The 24,046-nt window shown below is 39.6% G+C and overlaps 1 protein-coding gene across 3 annotated transcripts in view; it reads left to right on the top strand.

Moving 5' to 3' along the window:
• The window catches only part of SCEL (sciellin), a 74,108-nt gene extending 54,304 nt beyond the window's left edge, over window positions 1–19,804 (top strand). For 2 of the 3 annotated variants that reach the window (XM_083168820.1, XM_083168823.1), the window contains 11 exons: window positions 1,314–1,370; window positions 2,235–2,288; window positions 3,485–3,538; window positions 3,661–3,720; window positions 6,543–6,593; window positions 9,558–10,448; window positions 10,670–10,693; window positions 11,396–11,473; window positions 12,187–12,295; window positions 16,539–16,641; window positions 18,231–19,804. In XM_083168820.1, the coding sequence (XP_083024946.1) occupies window positions 1,314–1,370; window positions 2,235–2,288; window positions 3,485–3,538; window positions 3,661–3,720; window positions 6,543–6,593; window positions 9,558–10,448; window positions 10,670–10,693; window positions 11,396–11,473; window positions 12,187–12,295; window positions 16,539–16,641; window positions 18,231–18,247 (1,498 nt within the window). In that variant the 3' untranslated portion in view covers window positions 18,248–19,804. The remainder of the gene's footprint in view (window positions 1–1,313; window positions 1,371–2,234; window positions 2,289–3,484; window positions 3,539–3,660; window positions 3,721–6,542; window positions 6,594–9,557; window positions 10,449–10,669; window positions 10,694–11,395; window positions 11,474–12,186; window positions 12,296–16,538; window positions 16,642–18,230) is intronic. The other variant, XM_083168822.1, reaches the window with a different exon arrangement.
• The last annotated feature ends 4,242 nt before the right edge of the window (window positions 19,805–24,046 follow it).

Raw genomic sequence — 24,046 nt, 5'->3', positions numbered from 1 at the left:
ACCCCTTTCAGGCATATACGCAATAATACAAATAAGAATGTATACACCATTGGAAAATACGAATAGGAATCACCATTCAAAAGAATGGTGATTCCTAATTTACTAATTCGCCGTATTAAAATACTGCCGCTAATTATCGGCAAACTGCCAATTATTGCCGGCCAAATAGACTTCAATTTCCTGGCGTATTTGGCTTTAGCCTTCATGAATCAGTCAGATCTGTGCAGGCTTCAGTGTAAAACAAAAAAGAAAAATAAATACATTTAAAAAATGGCGTGGGGTCCCCCCACGGCCATAACCAGCACCAGGCTCAAAGAGCTGGCTCTGGTTTAAAAAAGTCAGGAAACCACTGAAATAGGGATCCGCTGACTTTTTAAAACCAGCCCCAGGCTACAGGGCCGGGTCTTGTTCCCAAAATGTGGGGAACAAAATGAATAGGGGTCCCCGTATTTTAAGAATTAGCCCCAGGCCCAACCAGCCAGCAGGGTAATGCCACAGCCGGGAGGAGACTTTTTATACAGTCCCCCGGCGAAAGCATTCATCCCTACCGACCAGTCAGCCTGGGCAGGGATCCTGGGGGAGTGGGGACCCCCCCAATGAAGGGGTACCCCCTCCAGAACTTACCTGCCCAGGCTGAAGCCTGGTGTTGTCCCTGATTTTGTAGAACCAGCCCGGCTCTTCGAGTTGACCCCATGCCGTTTTTCTAAAATGTATTTATTTATTTTTTACACACTGCAGCCTGCATTGATCTGACTGATCCGTACAGACTGCCTATACGAATTCGTATTAGCGGCCATATACACAGCCGCTAATACGAATTCATACGAATGAATACGCCATCAGGGATTACAAAGCAGTCATATTTGACTGCTTTGTAAATTATCCCCCCGGAACATGAATTTGTATGTGGCTAAAACAGCCATATGCATTCGTATTCATTCGTATTAAAAATTTCCCCCATTTTCATTTTTGAAGATCATTTTGAGGAGCCTGCACACTGCCCACAAGTATCAAGCATCAGGTTTATTCTTGATTGCTCCGTTCCCCTCACATCAAGATAATAAATGCCATCTAAATTCATCCATTAGTTTTTGTGTGATGCAAGAACACTCAGACAGACATACAGAGAGACAAAAATTCTGAAAATGTGTATTTCATCTACATACAGCCCCTAGAACTACATTTCTCAAAAATATAAAATGGCTATGTACAGATACAACCCTTACAGTGTTATTATATCTTTAGGTTACTACTGTTTTTGTTGAGAACACTATACAGGCTTTTCTTAATGTATATTGTATTTTTATTTTCAGAGACCAATTGGATGATGTTATAGAAATATCAAACACTGCAACAAATGTTCCTAAAAGGTAAAAGATGAACAATGCACAAGTAAATAAGTCCCTACACACACACACACACACACACACACACACACACACACACGCACACATATATATTACTGTATCATAGCACAGTGTCGTGAAAAAAAAAATTTGATTATGGAAACTGAAATATAAAAATTCTAGGGGAAAAAAACATAGTTTTTTGGCTCAAATTTAAAATCAAAACACTATATACAGTAATAGCCAGAAAATTGGCCACTGCAGTGAGCCAGGTGCAGTTTGTGATTGCACTGGCTACACTGTAACTGGCATTGACTTCCTATTGGAAGTTTGACCTGCCAGTCAACTGCAGCAAAGGCAGTCCCACAGGGAGGTGTCTCCTCCTTCTGGTAGTGCAAGACAAGGCTTCCTGTTGGAAGCCACTCCTTGTCTGCTCATGAGGTCAAGCCGGCTTTTATGGGCTGCAGTAGGTGCAGTCTATAGAGCTGCAGCCTCTCGTATATAAATGCAGGTCCTGATTCACTGCGCAGGTGCTGGGACTCAGCTGTTTCGTTGCCAACACCTCCTCTCTGGCATGGGTAGAGGCAGCCCCCTAACCAAAAACAAGCAGGAGCAACTGCTGATTAGTTGCCAAAAGATATTGTGATGTCCTTCTTAGCTCTAGACAATCTCCTGCTGCTCCTATTTAATATCTTTTGTCTCGCTTTGTGATCAACTGTCCACCTTGCCTTACACATGTAAGGGCAGCTGTAATACAGTATATACACATTTGTATCATGTATGACTATTCCATTCTAGATAAAATAGTTATGTTCAATAATTAAATACTGTACCTGTCTAAATATTAATGATTAACAATCTTTACATATTTATGTGTTTTATTTAAAGGGATGGTGATCTGGGAAACTTAATTGATATTAAAAAGGCTGAAATTAAAACCAGGTAATTATTCTAGTATGTTTATTTTAATATTGCAAAACAAATCATTTTGTTAGCTGTAAGTACTATACTGTGATTTTTATTTTAGACAATATGGGCCAGATGTACTAAGCTTAAAAAAGTGATAAAGTACCAGCCAATCATCTCCTAACTGCCATGCTACAGGCTGTGTTTGAAAAATGTTTTATCACTTTTTGAAGCTTAGCTCTGAATAAGATATTTTGGCTTATGGTCTCCAAACATCACTTGGCCAGATTCCCTGATCCACCGGCATTGGCCACTGATCAGCAGTCTTTTTAAACATTATTTATCCTTGGTGAAATGTGAGGTACATTATATTTCTCCTCGATGTTCAGATGAGTCCTACTGTTTGTTCACTAAAGTTTTTTAACATGGAATATATATATATATATATATATATATATATATATATATATATATATATATATATATATATATACTATACACTGGTATGATTTTAGTGTGATAAAATTATGTAAATATATAATCCGAAGGTATGTATAAATTGTTTCTGAGGTATTAGAGTATTCCCACTCATTGGTAGCAAGGTGGCATACCTCACTATGAAAGACAGAGGGTAATGTAACCTTATCTCAGTTTCTTTGAATGGTATCCACTAGTGTTTCATACTTCACTTACACATATGTATACACAAACATATATATAGGGTGAAGAAAACTCATCAGGGTTTCTTTAGCGTTTGGTAAAAATCCCATAAAGGTTTCTTTCTGAAATACAGATGCTGTTGTTTTGTTAAGAATATATTTAAATACAAGGAGAAATATGCATAAAAGCTTTGTTGGGGTGGAGGGATGCAGTGATAGACGCAAACTCAGAGTTCCTGTCCCCTACAATGAATGTCTGGAAAATACTCTAATACCACAGAAACAATTTATAAATCTCTTCAGATTATATATTTACATCATTTTACCATACTATACTACACATTGGTATGATTTTTTTTCATATATCGAAAAACTTAAATGAACAACCAGAAGGACTAATCCAAACAACATGTTTAATAATTCTGATTCCCCGTTTAATGGGTCGGGGAATCGGGGCATTGCCACAATAAATCTGTTATGCCAGGGTGGCAATAGTTCAGATATAACTACCATACAATAAATCTGAGCATAGACTTCAATAAATACAATTTTACATATTTATTTAATTTAAAGGGATGGAGATTTGAACAAACTGATTGACATTAAAAAAACTGACATTAAAAACAGGTAAGTGCTCTTCGTTTAATTTAAACTTACAAAACAAATCACTTGGTTAACTGTGATTCTTGTGTATTTTATAATTATTACCATTATTTGTATTATGTTTAATGTAATAATTTTTTTTTCAGAAGTCAAAATCTTGATGACCTCATAGACATTAAAACTACTACGACTAGCGAAAATAAGGGGTAAGCAGTTGTTTTCTCTCAATAACAAACTGACTTATTTTAAAGAAATATATCAAATACTAATTCCATAAATATAACTCTTATATTTGTATTCTGTTACTGCACTTCAGAATATAAGTAATAAACTTCAATAAACTAATTTATATCAGGATCCTTAGATTTTTTTAAAGAAAATGTGGGTATCAGTGTGTCAATTTGTAAAATATTTACACAATATTACAAATACTTTATTTTCTGTGATCTCCAGCATCCAGCTACCATTAAAGTGAAGAAGCAAATGTTTTGCATAAAATAACCATGAAGGAATTGTGTGTTTAATATATTAGAGTGTTAGGTGATGACGTATGGATTATGTGACAACTGGGGAATGAGAAAAGCCACTTGTGGAATGAGAGTTCATTGAAATGGCACACTTTCATGCCTTAGACTCCTTTGCGTTATTAGATATTTTCCATCAAGAACATTGGCATTTTGTACTGACCTACAAAATCTGCTTCAGTGTTCCTTGTAATAGGAGCGTAATTGGGCGAATGCGCCACTCTTTTTAGAAATATAATTTTCTAAACTGTTTAACATAAAATGGTTTATTAATTTGTTATCACCTAAACATAAATTCATTTATTTAAAACAACATATCTTATAGTAATGCCTGTGGTAGAAGCACATGAATTGATTTGCACGTCTAATGGGGATAGTAAATTACTTTAATTGAGCTTTGCAAAATATTAAGATGCTCAATATACACTTTAATCGAAAGATTAAATTAAGGCAAATTCTATGAGCCTCATAGCTACATCCTGAATGGCCCCCTCACAATGCTTCTAGTGAGACACCTCTCTCCACAGTGGTAGTTCATTGTATGCCCTATAGTACTGTAGTTTCCTGTTGAATGTTATGTCCCATAGTAGTGTCCTAATGAATGTTATGTCCCATAGAAGTGGCCAACAGAGATAGTTTAAGACTCGCTAGGGCCATCCAATGGGGCCATCCAATGGGGCTGGGTCACAGCTGCTGGGTTCACACCCAGAATCATAACATTATCTTACACATTTCACTCAGTTCCTTTCATGCCACATTACAGTACTCTAGTTCTTATTATGTCAGATTAAAGTGCCCCACAATATTTTTTTGTCCCACTGTATTGCATTGTTACATATTAGAGTGCACCCAGTACATTGTACCATCCACTGCACCAAGCAAATAATTAAGTACTTACACCACTCACTAAAAATGAAATGCCTCTCCATTAGGCAAATTTATCCTACATAGAAGTCCAATAAGATATTACAATATATCTCATTGACTTCATATTATATTTCACTTATTTGATGATTAACAATGCTTCAAGTGCTCCATTCCTATTGACAGTTTTTAATCTAACACAACTGCACATTGACAGGGGCTTTTTTTAAAATCTTTTCCACATTGTCCCTTTATCTGACAATCCTAATCTCTGATCTGAATCTTTCCCCTACAGAACATTACACAAAGGCTGTACACAATTATACTTACCTTACCCCTGTCGGGATTTCCTAACTCAATATGCCAGCATCGGTATTCTGATTGCTGTCATCCTGACCACCGGTTATCCATATGATACACCATTTTTTAGCCTTCCTGAGAAAGATGGAGTCTGCCAGCTAAATAAGCGGAGACGAGTCCAACTTTTCAGGCCAGGCAATAAGCTAGACCCAATTGCTTATTGGACGGTTACAGTAACTTGATATAAAACTATATGATTTGGGTACAGAGCAGACTGGACCTCTAAGTCACTACAGCTACATTGATGACTACCGGTTACTTATTAGAAGAGTGTATCGTAGATTGATTGCAAAATATATTTCAAGACCTAATACAATCTGATTAGGTGCATATAATTCATTTGGAATATAATTCTGGGACTATTGTATTAATAACTAAATTCAGCAGCAGATAAAGTGATATGCCTGTGGAAGACACATCAAAACATAATTTCTCGAAGAGAATGATGATAACCAATGGAAATGGAATTAACTTTCAGCACTTAGTAATTAACTAAAAACAGGTTGACATGAAAGAATTCAAACAGCACATGCTGAAAGAAAAAATATTTTTTATAGAAATCCACAAACATAAAACCGGTCAAAAAAAAATATTAATAACAAAAATGGAAAATGTATAAAACAATTAGTAGCTTTGGCTACCGAGAGTTTTGACTGACAGATTTGACTGCTGCATCATCACACACAACCTTGCCTATGGAAACCGCTGACTTTCGCACAGCACAGAGATAGACTCCCGTCGTTACATCAAGCTGCTTCCTCCTGCACCTGTTATAGGTAACATCCTTGCTACATCCAACTTTTAAACTGTGCTATAAACTGTGGACTTTCTTATAACAATTACTTTGATACAAATATCAATTCTCACGTGCTATACAACACGTTATTGGAGAAAGCTATTAATATATATTCAAAGAGATCCAGCTGACACTGGCCAAAGCTACTAACTGTTTTAAACATTTATATTTTTGTGTTATTATTGATATATGTTTTTATTATTTTGACCGGTCATGTATGTATTCTATGTTTGTGGATTTATATAAAAAATATGTTTTCTTTAAGCGTGTGCAGTTTGAATTCTTCCAAGTCAACCTGTGTTTAGTTAATTAAGAAGCGCAGAAAGTTAATTCTATTTCCATTGCTAAATATGTGTCTTAATAACACAGTTTAGGTATTTTTACGTCATAACAATTTATTGGCTGTATTCTGTATTTTTAATACTTTATTTTAATATTATGTATAATCATGCTTCGATTATTTATTTATTTTTGCATATTGAAGAAGTCAAAATCTGGATGATCTTATTGCCATAGCAGATGATGGAAACAAATGGTAAGAATTTAATTTCTTCCTACTGTAAATGCTATTTCTAAGAACCATTTGAATGAAACCTCTTTAAATTCTGAAATATACAAATAAAGGTTTTAATTTAAAAAGTTGAACATTTACCAGTGATATTACATTCAAGCTTTTAGATTTGATTTGGTTTTTCATCCTGATATACTCTCTTGTTTTCTCTCTCCTTTCATCAGAAGCTGTATTTTAGTGCAGTTGGGGGCTATATCTACGAGCCAATAGGGATATCTTAATGTATAGGCATACTGGGAAGCTTCCCAGTGTCAACTCCCCCATGGGATTTGTAGGTGTTCTTGAGAGGCAGATTAAGATGTTGTCCAGTCACTCTGCTTGTGAGTTGCACCCAATCACCATGCAGCATTCACTACCCACCACCCAGGCTGCAGCCAGTCAATGAATGAATGATAGCATGTTGGAGCTATCCACCAATCAGAGTGCTGACTGCAATTCACTGTATGGAAGTATGTGAAGAGAGGGTGCGGCAACCCAGGAGGGGGTAATGATATATTTTTATATATTTCCCTTGAATGGGTGAGTAGGGACCACATTTAGCTGTGCCTACAATGCTGTCAAGATGGCCCAGTGAGCCTATTATCCTTTACAAAAATTTCCAATGATATGTGGAACATAAAAAAGATGTCTGATTACACTATACTAATGCACACGGATTTAGGAGATACTTAAACCACTGAACCTGTGATGTTGGCAGCTGCTGCTCCTCTATTTTGCTAATGGGCTGGCAATATGGTGCTGTATTTTCATCTCTCAGTCCAGCATCACAGATCTTGGCTTGGAGGAGCAGAAGGTGCCACATTCCCCACTTCACATAAGGGGGGAGATGCAGCAAGCACTGCAAGAATCTCTGCATTCCTTCTGGTGTTTAGGAATACTGTATGCATGAAGAGTTTTGTAAAGGACGGCTCTTGCGGTAAAAGCTGTCCTTTGCAATGATATGACTTCCAGGTTTTGGACCTATGCACTGAGTAATGTGTGTGCCGCAGGGATGCTGGGAGGGATCCGGCTGGAATACTCAAAGCAGAAAACGGTGATAGACGCCAGTAGGCTTCTATGGGCAATGCTTATTTTTAAATCGCATTGCCCACTGCACACAAGCAGCAGATTGTACCGAATTTTGGGCTTGGTGCATATGGGAGCTGTGACCACACCTTCAAAATCTGCATTTTTGGAGGTTTGGCAGCAGTTTTTCCTTTGATGCATCTTGTCCCAGGTAAAAAAACAAGGGGGAAAGAGGTGCTAAAAGAGGTTGCGGGGAGGGTGCCAAATCTCCTCCAATCTCAGGGGGATTGTTCCGGATATAGGAACATAGAAATTATTTTATGTTGCTTTTATTTATACTTTGCTAGATTTTTTTTTTTGCTTTTTTTCCAGTAAAAATAATGGAAGCTGGAGAGGAATACATGATATTACAATGTGGGACATATTCAATCACTTCAGATTACAGCCCTCACAGATTCTTTGTTTCTATATTTTAGGAATCTTTAATACATTGTAACTGTGGACAGTCTTACTGCTGTATACAAATAACAGCTGAGTCTTCTTTAAATGGAAATAATTAACATGCATCGGAAAACAATTGAAGTATGAATTTGTGTGACTAATTTTAGTTGTGTTAGCAGTTCATGCTACATTTATATTCTGAATGTGGTTATCTGTTATAGTGCACAATTACTGTCATTCAAATCCAATAAATGTGCTTTGTCATTCCGTACAACTGAGATTAGGCATGGGAGAGCAATGCCGTCATTGTTACAAAACCTGCTGAATATCTGGTCCCGAAGCTCACTGTATGGGAAAATAAGAAAACATTATTGGATTCTCCTCTTCTAATTTAATATCCTTGATTACAATTTAATTTAAATAAATATGGAAATGGAATACATAATTAATAGTGGTTCACGTTATTAATTAATGCTTGCTGCATGGATTTGTTCCAGAACCATTCCAAAGTATGATCTCTAATGCAGAGACAATGCAGAACTGAAAAATCTCAAAAATTTGGCCTTAGGAATTCAGGAACTGAACCTTCAGCTGTGTACTTTAAAAATGATGCTTAAAAGGAGCATGGGTCATTGGGTTGACCAACCAAAGGTCGACATGCAATGGGTCGACCACTAGACATGGATAGAAGGTTGACACAAGCATTAGGTTGACAATGGGTCAACAGTCAAAAGGTTGACATGGGTTTTTCACTTTTTTTATCCTGAATGTTAACACGGACACCGTATCGGTTCACTGTGTCCCCTCGCTTGGCTCACTGCGTTTACCAGGCTTTAGGAATGGTGCCTTGCCATGCTTGGCATACTATTCTATTCTCCCTTCATGCCTTAGTGAATGAAATACCACCTGTCGGCACATGTCGGCTCCAAAAAAGAAGTTAAAAACCCATGTCGACCTTTTTGACCAATGCTTGTGTTGACCTTCCATCCAGGTCGACCTCAGGCATATTGACCTATTTCAGGTGTCGACCTAAGCTATGTCGACCTTCAGTGGTGTGTCGACCCAACAACATTTGCACAGGTCTGAATTTGGCCCCTCTGTCGATGGTGCCTAAACTGCAAATGCACATAGTCTGCAATGCGCATGTGCAGGGCTTGCTGCGTGCGCCTTCGGCTAATTGTCCTTGGCCGAGGAGCTCGCAGCCTGATTGAGGGGCAGGGGGTGTTCCAGGGTGGACCCCCGGTATCCGGTATGTCATGAGCGTGCCCGCAGAAACAGTGGGTGCGCCCATAGAAACATTGGGCAGGCCTCATCGAATGCAGGCATTCCCCTGACTGCTTGGGGTGGGTGCAGGACATCTGCCCCCGCCCAGAATTTGCATCACATTATAAATGCTAGATGATAACCCTAATTAAATCTGGGATCTTTGTTGTATTATGGGATGACATTACAACTTTTTTCTTTTTTTTTAAATCTTATTAGGGCAACTAAGCCTGCAAGTAGTACCCGCAATGTAACAAGTAATAGCTCTACCACATCAACTAGCTACAAAGTCACTGATAACTCCCAGGATGCACCAAGTAGGCGCTCCACCAACACAACAACCTATAAAGGAACAAATGACTCCCAGGATGCACCAAGCAGGCGGTCAAACACCACAACATACAATGTTTCTGATAACTCCCAGGATGCACCTACCAGACGTTCCACTACAACAACAAAAACCTACGATGTTAGTGGTAACTCCCAGGATGCACCAAGCGGGCGTTCTACTACAACAGGCTACAATGTTAGTGGTAACTCCCAGGATGCACCAAGCGGGCGTTCGTCTACAACTACTACCTACAATGTTAGTGGTAACTCCCAAGATGCACCAAGCGGTCGTTCTTCTACAACTACTACCTACAACGTTAGTGGTAACTCCCAGGATACACCAAGCGGTCATTCTTCTACAACTACTACCTACAACGTTAGTGGTAACTCACAAGATGCACCAAGCGGGCGTTCTAGTACAACAACAACAACCTACAATGTAAGTGGTAACTCCCAGGATGCACCAAGCGGGCGTTCCACTACTACAACTTCCAATGTTACTGATAACTCCCAGGATGCAGCTAGCAGACGCTCTACGACCACAACAACTTACAATGTTAGTAGTAACTCTCAGGATGCACCAAGCGGGCGTTCCACCACTTCAACAAACTACAACATTAGTGGTAATTCCCAGGAGACACCTGGAGGGCGTTCCACCTCTTCATCAACCTACAAAGATAATATCACTGATACTCCAACTCGTCGCTCAAACAAAACTTACCAGGACACCACCGATGGAACAAACTCGGGTTCAAATGTAACCCTCACTCAAGAGACACGGTAATTCAAATAATAATATTATAATAATAATAACAGAAATATCAATATATATTTATAAACATGCACATAAATATTACTGCTACACCCAGTCACCTCTGGCCATCCCCATCTACTTCCTGCTGCCCCCTCCCCTCTTACCAGCTCCTTCCCTACAAAACCTCTAATATTAATTCCATTTGTAAAAATGAGAACTAACGTTAAGCCTGTTTTATATATTTCAGTTACAACTCTCTTCCCTCTGTCAGGTAATGTAATTATTACTTTAGCTACAACTACTCTATATGCTAGTACATACTGTTGATTCATAATTGCAGTTACATGATTAATGAAAGAGTAGATTATTAGGGGGGAAATTTTACCAGGGACTCCTATGTCTTCTGCCCCTCATATTTTTTTAACAATTTACACAGCATACGCGGATCAGACTGACCCATGCATGCTTCATCAAATACGCATGGAAAATGATTTGTATTTCCTGATCATATTTTGAGCTGAATTCGCAGCAGAATTTACTCATACAGTACAAAGGATTGTAAATTAGACGATCTGATAGAACTCTATGGCCATAGGCGGCTGAATTCTATGATGGTCTATTCATTTGTACTACCGAATTTGGCAGAGCTTACTGTTTGTAAAAATAACAACTCAGCTAAATTCGGCACTTTGTAAATTTGCCGATGTGCGGGTCCTGGGCCGCAAATATGATTGAATGGGTATGAAAGGGTGCATTCGTACCCATTTGATCTTAGTCAATTTAAATGAATACATTTTGGAAGGGATGTCCTTTGCAAAACTAATCACATATGTTAATACATATGCAATTAGTATCAATATGATGTCTTGATGTATTTTAAACTGTTAATATATCCCTCCCATGATTCATGCCAATTACTTTCGCAGTGATGAGCCACAAATGTTTATAACAAAATCATGTTTTTCTCTTTTAGTAGGACAAGTTATTCTGACACATACGGGCAGAACATTCCATCAAATTCCATTAAAACTGTTTATTCCACATCTGATCGGTAAGTACTGTACAGACTGGTGTGTTGGAGAAGACTACAATGGTTCCTTAGTGCTAAGGGATGCATACAATTAGCCCAAATAGCAAAATAAAGGGAACAGGATAAAATAAAATAAAATTCGGTACTTGTTTCCTAGCACGGCGCCCATCGCCATAAGCCTTACAATGGTATGCGATGCGATGTTACGCGATGGCACCTGATGTCATACAATTTAAAATCGTATACCATCGCATTGTATGCCATTGTATGCCGGAATACATGTAAAGTAATACGCGGCCCCTGGCGGGGCTTGCTGTGCTCACCACGCTTCGGGCTCGGTGGCTCGCTGCACTCGCCACACTGTCTAAAGTCAACTCCACACCGACGTGGATAGTGGGGGTATGAAAAGGTCGGAGGACGCGTACCGCCACCCCTCACTTTAATAATAAGGGTGTAGGACCCCATGACAAGCAATCAGCAATGTGCTTATTGGTAGACTAAAGAAGCTGTTGTCTCTATGGTTGCTACAGATTATTTCTCTGCTTTTAAACTTAAGTTTTAAATGACTCATGTAATGAGTTGTTTTCTAACCTATAATGATGATTTCTGACTAAAGAAGGCTATTTCTACATCTGTAATACCGTATTGCATACTTAATGGCCCACATTCCTTATGTCAGAATGGTTAATTTTAATACTTAATAAAATCCTGTATGTGTTTTCTCCATTGGATAGATTTGGCAATGATAAAGATACGTGTACTTACTGCCGCAAACCACTAGGCATTGATGCCAAAATGATCCTGAAAGACATGAACATTTGTTGTCATGCCACATGCTTCAAGGTAAGTGCAGTATTCACACGCCAAGTAACATGGATCACGTGTTCCATTCAAGGTTCTATTCTAGTTACACTTTCATTTACCGATGCACTGGAATCATGAATCCGTACTGTTCGTATTTGCTAATGAGAGTCAGAGTACTGTATCAGTATATAATGAGTTTTTTTTTTTATTATTCCTTCCCAAAATCATCAGTGCACTATAGATATGTTACTAATATTTAGAATTCAGATGCACACATTAATGGAATGTACTGTATCATGTCTGATGCTATAACGATCACCACAACACATCTAAATAATATTCCTCCAAGCTGTCTAAAACACAAGCGTCGTTAAGAAAATTAGTTATTTATCTAGCTGAATTTTTTCTATACTTTCTATAAGAGTTTATTGAATCAGTGGCGTACTAAGGTTGGGGGTGCAGAGGTCCACTCCGGGCACTATGGTAAGAGGGGGTGAATCCTCTCTCATAATGACTTGTAGAGTCCAGGACACAGTGTTTGGAGTATCCCCCACACTGCTGATTGGCCATGGCGTCAGGTCATGGCATTGACACCATGCCTGCTCAGCACTGTGGGAGTGACTGAGTGTTGTGTGAGCCTGCCACACTTTCCTGTGTTCTGCATGCACAGTGTATCCTCCCAAGTCCCCTTATCAACATCATGTGACATCACTTCTGTTGCACTGGTAATGGGTCTTTGGTAATTTTGACCTGTATGCACAGTGCATGCTGAAAACAGAGCCAGAAGGAATTAATACTTAGAGCAAGCCATAGAAGGTGAGTGCTCAGTAGCACTGGATAAGAGGGGGGTGGAAATTGGGGGCGTACTGGGGAATACATTAAATATGCCACTGCCAGCTACATTAGTGCCTGGCAACATTATCTCAAAATAATGAAATGTCTTCAAACATCTGTACCCTCTAAAGTCTCTATGTCAGGACAGGACAACCTGTGGCTCTCCAGATGTTGCGAAACTACAAATCCCAGCATGCCTTGCCACAGTTTTAACACTCCCTTATAGCAAAACTGTGGCAAGGCAAGATGGTATTTGTAGTTTGACAACATCTGGAGAGCCACAGGTTGGCCAGGCCTGCTCTATGTGTTGACATGCATAATAGTGAATGTGGCTTTATTTGTGTTAATTGCTTTTTGTATAATAAAATATTATTATTAATAATATAAAATTCAAAAGTCACATACATTATATGGAAAGAGTAACTTAGCTCATCCTCGGTTTTGACCTTTCCACAAATTAGTTAGACAATAAATACACCAAACATAGTTCTGCCATGTATGTCCCCCATGCTCACTGCCTTATATCTTATTTCCATACTGGTAAATTTGCTTAATATTACAGATCAAATACAGTATATTGATAGATATACTATCACTGAATTGGTTTTTTTTGATGGTTTACGCAATCCTGTTTGGTCTTATTGGTCCAAAACCAATAGACCAGCTTGTGAAGCTGCACAATCTAATTTTCCACAATGAGCCTCACGCCCACATCCCTGGGGTCTGAGCCTTCTCCATATTTTGAGCCACGATTCTAGTAGATCTGTGAGTTGTATTCTCTTCTATAGAAACTACTTGTCGAGTTGGTTCATTGATTTTTGGCACTTCTAATTGTGTGCTGGCTGGGCTGTAGCAGAGGCCATCCATTTCTTTTCAGATTGCGATTTCACACCTGTTTGCCTTTAGTAAATCTCTGAGTTTTAAAAACAGGCTAAACTTGCACAAGAATGCAAACTCAGACAGACATGATTTTTAGTAGTATATACTGTATAAAGAGTGATGTACAGATGTTTCCTCCTGCAGGATTCCTGTGATTGGGTCTTGAATACGGCTGCATTGCTCTAGCAACTAGCAGTGGTAGCCTTTCACATCCAGACTTTCCCAAAAATATTTATATAAATGACACTCGACTTTTGTCAGGTTGCTCAGTTATCTGCCCCAGACATCATATTATTACAATTAAGTTAGAAGCAACATAGCTGCTAGATTAAGAGGGGAAATCCAAATCCTACCCACACAAACATGGGACCTTATTCTGGTTAACACGCAAAGCTGCAAATTTTGAAGATCTGCGTCCACCAAACACTGCCGCCCTCCCTCGCATGCTGCGTTCCCCCGTACGCATGCAAATGGATGTTTTGCATAAACATCCATTCTCAGACTCCTCCTCTAGCATCCTCAAAAGCTGTCTGCAGTATGGGGGCAGCCATTTTCCAAATGTCACTTTTTTTATAAGCAGCAGGAGCCGGGAGAGCCGGGTCCCGCAAGACAGAATCGCAGGCGGCAGGTGCAGACGGCAGCGGCTAACAATAGCCCCGCAGCCCCCCCAGTGACCACAATTTCGCAGCGCCTCCCCGCCACTGCAGGGGCTGCGTGGCTATAGTTACGCCACTGCATATGAGTCTGGATTATACAGACTCTCCCTATTAGGACATTAGTATCTATTAACAATACTACTTGTATGGAATATATCAGGGTGAAGCAGTACTGACATCCGCTGACATCACCTGCATCACCGGCGCATTAGCATGGGAACACCTATGAAACACTGGATGTTCCCACGGGCGCTTCCCTTCACCGCTGCCCTACGCCCGCACTGCTAAGTGCGAACGGGATGGCGAACATGCAGTTCGCCGGGCCCCCTCGTCACAAGTGGCTGCACATGAGCATAAAAGTATATGCACATGCGCAGTCGCAAATCAACCAGAATAAGATCCATAGTGCGGACCCAGCATCCTTGTAGGTGGTACTCCTACTGTTATTCGTGGTTGTGCAGGAAGATCTTGCCCAAAAGAAGGTAACATCAATGCAGGTATCACAACTTTCATCTGACGCCATTGCACAAAGAGTTCCAAAACCAAAAAGAAGGAAGTATTTCATTGGACTATGAGAGATTAGAAAACATATAGAGGAGGATGTAAACAAATACATATAGAGGAGGAAAATGGCTGCCCACATACTGCAGACCGCCTCCTCTAGCATCCTTAAAAACTGTCTGCAGTATGGGGGCAGCCATTTTCCGAATGTCACTTTTTTTAATAAGCAGCAGGAGCCGGGAGAGCCGGGTCCCGCAAGACAGAATCGCAGGCGGCAGGTGCAGACGGCAGCGGCTAACAATAGCCCCGCAGCCCCCCCAGTGACCACAATTTCGCAGCGCCTCCCCGCCACTGCAGGGGCTGCGTGGCTATAGTTACGCCACTGCATATGAGTCTGGATTATACAGACTCTCCCTATTAGGACATTAGTATCTATTAACAATACTACTTGTATGGAATATATCAGGGTGAAGCAGTACTGACATCCGCTGACATCACCTGCATCACCGGCGCATTAGCATGGGAACACCTATGAAACACTGGATGTTCCCACGGGCGCTTCCCTTCACCGCTGCCCTACGCCCGCACTGCTAAGTGCGAACGGGATGGCGAACATGCAGTTCGCCGGGCCCCCTCGTCACAAGTGGCTGCACATGAGCATAAAAGTATATGCACATGCGCAGTCGCAAATCAACCAGAATAAGATCCATAGTGCGGACCCAGCATCCTTGTAGGTGGTACTCCTACTGTTATTCGTGGTTGTGCAGGAAGATCTTGCCCAAAAGAAGGTAACATCAATGCAGGTATCACAACTTTCATCTGACGCCATTGCACAAAGAGTTCCAAAACCAAAAAGAAGGAAGTATTTCATTGGACTATGAGAGATTAGAATACATATAGAGGAGGAAAATGGCTGCCCACATACTGCAGACCGCCTCCTCTAGCATCCTTAAAAACTGTCTGCAGTATGGGGGCAGCCATTTTCCGAATGTCACTTTTTTTAATAAGCAGCAGGAGCCAGGAGAGCCGGGTCCCGCAAGACAGAATCGTTGGACGCAGGGGCTGCGTGGCTATAGTTACGCCACTGCATATGAGTCTGCCTTATACAGACTCTCCCTGTTAGGACTAGTATCTATTAACAATACTACTTGTATGGAATATATCAGGGCGAAGCAGTACTGACGTGCCACCTGCTGCCTCTTAGAATGTTGCCGGGAGGAAGAGCTGGGGGAAAAGCTCCTAGTACCTCATGCTTGGTGTAGGCAGTCTATAAGGATTTGAGTGGTACTTGCCCAGATACAGTATTTATACATGCTCCTGTTTGGATCTAATGTACAATATTAGTAGGTCTTTGATTGTGTGACTCCATAACATGTAACATGAGCTTAATTTCCTGTTTCTCATTTCTTTAGTGTGAAGCGTGTTCTAATCCTTTGGGAAATATGAAAGCTGGAGACAGTATGTGGATCTATAAGCAAACCATCCACTGCGAGCCTTGCTATTTCTCTGTAAGAGGTAAGTTTTTCACACTTGTATATTCAGAATAATTAACTTCTAGTAAATGATAGTGATTAGAATAGTGAAGGCATGTGATGATGATGATGATGATGATAGATCGCCCCTGAACTATTGCAAATCTGGAGGTGCCATTGGTGGGGCATTTGGCCGCAATGACTCACAGGTGATTAAATTGACTCCTAAAAGTTAAGCACCGTACACACTATGGGGGTTATTTTGGTTCACTCTTTCTGCCAAATTCCTTCTTAGCTGGACAAAACCATGTGCACTGCAGGTGGGGCAGATGTAACATGTGCAGAGAGAATTAGATTTGGGTGGGGTTTTACTTCAAAGTGAAATCTATATTGCAGTGTAAAAATAAAGCAGTCAGTATTTTCCCTGCAAAGAAACAATATAACTCACCCAAATCTAATTCTCTCTGCACATTTTACATCTGCCCCCCTGCAGTGCACGTGGTTTTGTCCATCTAAGAAGGAATTTGTCAGAAAGAGTGAACCAAAATAACCCCCTATGTGACTAAGGCAGATGATATGCAGGATAACAATATTGTTGACAATATTATCATGCATATTGTTCATTGTGCACAAATGATAACAACGCACGCTCCCACGGGTCATTATTGACCCCCTTTTTTATCTGTATATACAGCCTTATTTTGCCTTTGACATGACTAGGTGTATATCATTCAGTGTATATGAATAATGAAGATACATTATTTTATAAAACAAGATGGTCACTGGTGAAGGAAACCCTATTGGGTGGTGGTGGTGGAGTATGTTCAAGAGGTGCTGTACAGTGTCCCAACACATATTTTCCCTGATGTCAGAATGGGGAAATGTGAGTTTACTCTGACTGGTTCAGTAAGAAATTACAACTGAATTGCAGTATGGGAGTTTGCAGAGAAGATGACAACTCGCACCTCTCATTTTATGATTCACACCTATTGGCTCGAGCTGGAGAGATTACACAAACTACATGCATTTTGAGCTACTGTATCTGTCTAGGCAGAACATAATAAAAACATTTATATGAGTAATTGATAATTATAGGATCCCCAAAAATGATAAAAATTTTGTTTACATTTATTAATTTATTTAGGGTAATCATTTTTAACAATATTTTTTCAATTAACTAATTACAATATACAAATATTACAAATACTGTATTGATGAGTCTGCATTAGTTAATCAATATGGCCCCAGTTAACATTTAAATATCATGGTCTCCTTAAATTAAAATATTTATTTCAGCAATAATAAATTATTTAAATAATGAAGGCTCATTAGTATTATTTTTTGTGGACCCCTTAATTTTAGTTTACATTAATTACACATACATCAAAATTAATTTGAATAATATCTTTGACTAATTATCAGTATCTTTCCGCCATGCTTTAGACAGGTTATCATCTGAGGGCATATTACATCCTCAAATACGTCAACCCTAGTAATGCGTATGTCAATTTTATACTTAGCAGTTTTATGTTTTGGATGATAGAACCTCATATATTGCTGCTAAATACATTTTATGTATGTATATGCTGATAATTGGTGCAAATAATCATGTGTTTTTTTTTTCTATTTCAGAGAAATGGATCATTTAAATACACGCTCTTAAAATCGTACCGATGGGATAAAATATATAAAGTGTATTGTTTATTAATATATAACTTTTGATTCTTAATTAAAACATATTGGGAATACATTACATCATAATTTGTTGGACTTATAGTACGGTATAGTACTGCTAAATTGTGCTACATTCAGAACATACTCGTATCTTATAATACATATAACGACACAATAGAGTGAACTTTTCAGTGCAACAAAGAACATTGATGTAATTAGAATGGTTTGCATACATGACAATGTGCTAAACAAATACAGCTGAAATAAAAAAGGAAGCTTACAGTATCGCTAAGCAAAATAATGAAATGCAAATAAGTTATAAACATCGACTCCTGTGGGTCTTTGGGCAGAGCTCTTATGTTTTAGCACTTAATAACTGATATTTGGAGGTTTTTTTTCCATAATGGTGATTAGTAGTGTAACAGTATTATTGAGACTGTCATAAAATAATACTGACACCAAGGTATAACATAAAAACAAAACCGTTTTACTAACTCACAGGTTCTTTTCTACACAAAGACCAAGTCGTTCGCACCACAACTAGGAGTAACAACAAACTCCCTGGCTGGTTAACACCCATCTGTGATAAAGCATACAGTCTACGCACAACGATACAAGCAGTGAAAAGCCCACACAGTGTCCTGGGTTATAGTCATCATCACTTTCAGCATTCTGCTCAGTGGGAATGCGTCCTGCCAGGAACCTCTGACCCCATAGTTCCTTCAGGCATAGACAGGCTTCCAGACCCCTGACCCCAGGCCCTAGCTTCTGGCTGCTAGTCAGCATTACAGAGGTGCTGCACCTGTGAAATCTTCAGCCCTTTCTAGACACAGGTGCACAATTACTCAGCCATCCTGGCTGCAGAACACAGAAGACCTGGACTGGCCTTTGTGGATGGGGCCCACCCTCCTCTCCCATCCACCCCCAGAGACCCTTACTGGTTTTCTATCGAAACCAAACTACAGGAGCTAAAATGGTTCCTACTGTCTCTCTGGGGTTTTCTAAAGTCTGCTATAGGCTTTTTCGAGGTCGTCACAAAATATAGAACGGATTCCATTTCCTTTTTGAGAGGCTCCCTTTGACTGGTCTGGTACTCTACTCCAGACCATCTGGTGTCCCTCCCATCACAGTAGTAATCGATTATTATAACTTGTTATGTATTTAACATCTATAATATATATGCAAAACCTTTTTCTGGACTGAGCAAAATAATTTAGGGGACTTATTACTTTATTTAGCCTTAATTTCACATTTTATGTTTATCGTTTTTACTACTACTATTGTACATTACTTACTACGTATTGAATATATTCCACAATGTATTAGCAAATCCTATACATATACGATCCTGATATTCCATGCCACTGGCTTTCTCAGTACCCAATTATAGTACCAGCAAAAAGTGTGCTTAATGTACTGTATATATGACGTATACTTTGCAAAACTTATAGAGGTACTTTTACTTATTTGCAGTTCAGATCATCTTTCATAATACATTTGTACTGTTTCATATGCTTCTTTTTTCTAATGTATTTGTGGTTCCTCTTCTATCTATTTTATTATACATTAAATGTCAATAATGACAACAACTAAATAAAATGTTATTTTACCTACAAACTCATGTTTTTTCATTGTTATTGACTGAAGAGTGTTGACAGAGACATATTATATAGTGTGAACTACAATAGGTAAGCCACCTTATCAATTAAGTTAACAGAGAATGTTTATACAGGTTGAGTATCCCGTAACTCATGGGTCTTCAACCTATGGCCCTCCAGATGTTGTGAAACTACATGTTCCAACATGCATTGCCACATTTTTTCCTATAAGAGCATGCCAAAACTGTCAGGGCATGATGGGAAATGTAGTTCCACAACATCTGGAGGGCCCCAGGTTGAAGACCTGTGCCGTATCCGAATATCCGTTATCCGAATTATTCCGAAAAACATACATTCCAGAATGATCTGTAACTGGCACTATATATGTACAAGACAATGATTGCTTGGCATTCACATTCAATATCTGAGATAGTACACAAATTTTGTTTCATGTTTTGAAACCTTGTTTTTTGAACAAATAAAATATATTTGTGTGCATTTTATGTGGTTGATGTGTTTATACAGCATAAATGCAAGATACTTCAAAATACATCAATGAAATATTAAAATATTCCAAAATACGGAATAATCCGTTATCCAAAATTCTCCTGGTCCCGAGCATTTTGGATACGGGATACTCAACCTGTATTATGTTGATTTTTAATGGACGGTGGTGGATTGCAATAAAGGCTTTTGTCCTCATAGCCGAGGACTCTGAACTGTAAGCGGCCATATTAATTCTCAGTAATGTAATTATGGCCATAACAAGATTTAATGCAAGCTAGGGCAGAGGGGCTTGTTCTACATTTAAATCAACTGGAAAATATGTTCTTCCTAATGAATGCTGTGTGATCTACTGAATTGAATTTGTAAAGCAGCCTAGAATTTTTAAATGGCTGACCAAGCACAAACAGAATGTAAGGTGCAATATCAGTAGTTTAACTTTGCCACTGGTGATGTTCTATTCTATGATTCTAGAAATTCTTCCACTATTTTAAATAGAAAAATTATACAAATATACAGTATATATGGTACAGGTTGAGTATCCCTTATCCAAAATGCTCGGGACCAGGAGAATTTTGGATAACGGATTATTCCGTATTTCGGAATATTTTAATATTTCAATGATGTATTTTGAAGTATCTTGCATTTATGCTGTATAAACACATAATATACACACAAATATATTTTATTACCACATAAAATACACACAAATATATTTTAATTGTTCAAAAAACAAGGTTTCAAAACGTGAAACAAAATGTGTGTACTATCTCAGCACTGAATTTGAATGCCAAGCAATCATTTTCTTGTACATATATAGTGCCAGTTACATATCATGTCCTCAGTAGTGCTGTTACAAATGTCCCCAGTGAGTTTTTAGCGAAATTTTTTTTTTTTTTCACTTTCTGGAATGTCCGTATTTCGGAATAATTCGGATAACGGATATTCGGATACGGGATACTCGACCTGTATAAGCAAAATATAGGAAAGTCCCTCCACAGTAAGTTCTGTCTCATGCTGTTGATCTCCTCTGCAGCTTTGGGAGGAAAGAGAGAGACACCAATTAATGTATTAATGCTGTTTTATTTCATGTGAATAAAGTGTTTATGGCATGTAATATTAACTGTGTCCATGTCAACTGTGTCGACATTCGGGTAAAAGAACTGTGAAAAAAACCGTCGATCTCGCGACCTGCCGACCTAACCCATGTCGACCTTTTCCCATGTCGACCTAGACACCTGTCGACCTTCACCCATGTCGACCTAGACACCTGTCGACCTTCACCCATGTCGACCTTGCTGCCTGTCGACCCAATGGTGTCGACCTAATGACTGTCGACCTAAGTCGGGCAGACAATACGATCCACACCCATATTTTCTGTATTTGTTCTCATTCATATATGTGTGATCCAGGTAATTCCTGGGATGTCACCCTACACACCAGACCCAGGACTTCCAGGGACACAGGTCACAGGTTTTCTGGGTTTCAGTTGGTGCTTGGATATGATGTAAACGTCAGACGCTATGGTCCCCTGCCAAACAGCTCCTCTTAGGAAGCGTGGGGTGACATTTCTTCAGATTGCCTTAACAAATTAACAGATAGGATGCCAAAGGTTTGCAATGCTGTAATTGCTGCAAAAGGAGCATTCTTTGACAAAAGCTAAATTTGAAGGTCAAAATTATTATTGCAAATAAAAATCATTATTTCTAACCTTGCCAATGTCTTGACTATCTGATATATTTATTTTGCAACCCATTTGATAAATAAAAGTCAGTTTTCATGTAAAACACAAAATTGTGTGGGTGACTCTGGTATTGTCTAAAGCAGGCATGTCCAAACTATGGCCCTCCAGCTGTTGTGAATCTACGAGTCCCATCATGCCTTGCACAGTTTTGCTATTAGGGAATGCTAAAACTATTGCAAGGCATGCTGGGATGTGTAGTTTCACAACATCTGGAGGGCCATAGTTTGGACATGCCTGGTCTAAAGGCTAGTAATTACTCTAGATGCCATTTTACATCCTGGGGTAAGGGATCTCCTTAATTTCTACCCAGTAGCAGTGCCACCGCAGGTAGAGATAATATAGTGGATAAGTTTTCATAACTTGGTTCACATTGCCATCTTATACTCCTTTAACCCAGGCTATTGCTGGACCACCCGGTTTGAGTCTTGGTGTAAAAGTGTCTGTGAAAAATAACCCAGGTCCAGATTCCTGGGAATCAGAGTCTGATAGTTGGTGTAAATGGGTATCCCAGGTTATTCGACCATGTCACGCTAAAAGCCATGTGCTAGCTGGGGGAAGACCCACCACTAATGTTACCTCTGCTACCACAGTACTTCAGGGTTGCCTACCCTCCTGGAATGGCCGGAAAGGTGGGCAACCCTCCCGGATTCAGGGGTTCCCCATTGCGCCCCCCGATCGCGGCCATCTTATCCCTACCTTGGCATTTAAATGCTGCAATCCGCAGGTCTCAGAGGAGGGGGCAGAGCTAAAGCGGCATTGCATCATTTTAGCCCCGCCCCCTCCACAGAGATCCGTGAATTCGGCTATTTTAGTCGTGAATTCGGCTATTTTACATCATGGGGATGGAGCTTAATGACGTCACGCCCCAGGCCCACCCCCGAATGGCTGCGGAAAGTCTCCTCTCCGGGCTTCTTCCAGAGAGGAGTATATAAAAGTCGGCAACCCTGCAGTACTTCCAGCCTGCATACTAACATTATTTTAGAGTCCTATAAAATGTTATTCTTATCATCATCTCTTCATTATTTATTATGCTACTAGTTAAAAGCTCATCAAAATGATGGCTTCTGCAATGTACTTTCACTTTGAGCTGTGACAGTTTGTACTTACATTTGAGCTGTGAGTTTTTAGCCCACAAAATGAACACCCCACCCACAGTCCCTATCTGCTCCTGCAACAATCTCTGTCTTCACAGCTCCCTCTCACCATAGCCAGCAAGTTTGAAACAGATCAGTGTCCCTGCAAAAAATGATTTTACTTTCTGTTATGACATCTTCAGCACACAAGGGCAAGGAGGATGCTCTCCAGAATTGTGAGAATTATTAATATGATGCTGAGAAATAACTTTCTACACCACGGGGCAGATGTACTTAGACAGTGTTTACCAAGTTCTGTTAAATCATGGTGCTCTGGAGCAGGGGTTCTCAAAATTCGGGCTCAGGACCCCACACAGTTCATGTTTTCCAGGTCACCCAACAGGTGCATTCATTACTCATTAACACATTTTAAAAGATCCACAGGTGGAGCTAATTATTTCTCTTGTGAGTCTGTGAGGAGACCTGCAGAACATGCACTGTGTGAGGTTCTGAGGACCGAGTTTGAGAACCTTTGCGCTAGAGCAGTGGTTCTCAACCTCAGTCCTCAGGGACCCCCAATGGTGCATGTTTTCAAGCTCACCTTACAGATACACAGGTGCACTAATTACTCACTGACACATTTAAAAAAAATCTCACGTGGAGCTAATTATTTCACCTGTGATTCTGTGTGGAGAACTGGAAAACGTGCACTGATGTGGGTCCCTGAGGACCGAGGTTGAGACCCACTGCTCTAGAGTATCAGAATTTTTTTCACGGCACCCCTATGGCAAAAGTTTTTTATTAAGAAATCAGGAAAAAAATTATGTTTATTTATCATCTTTAGGTTTAATTATG

This window comes from Crinia signifera, chromosome 2 (genome assembly GCF_055691185.1).
Source record: "Crinia signifera chromosome 2, ASM5569118v1, whole genome shotgun sequence".
Classification (NCBI taxonomy): domain Eukaryota; kingdom Metazoa; phylum Chordata; class Amphibia; order Anura; family Myobatrachidae; genus Crinia; species Crinia signifera.
The sequence above is the reverse complement of the archived record's forward strand: the minus strand, read 5'-3'. Positions and strand labels throughout refer to the sequence as shown.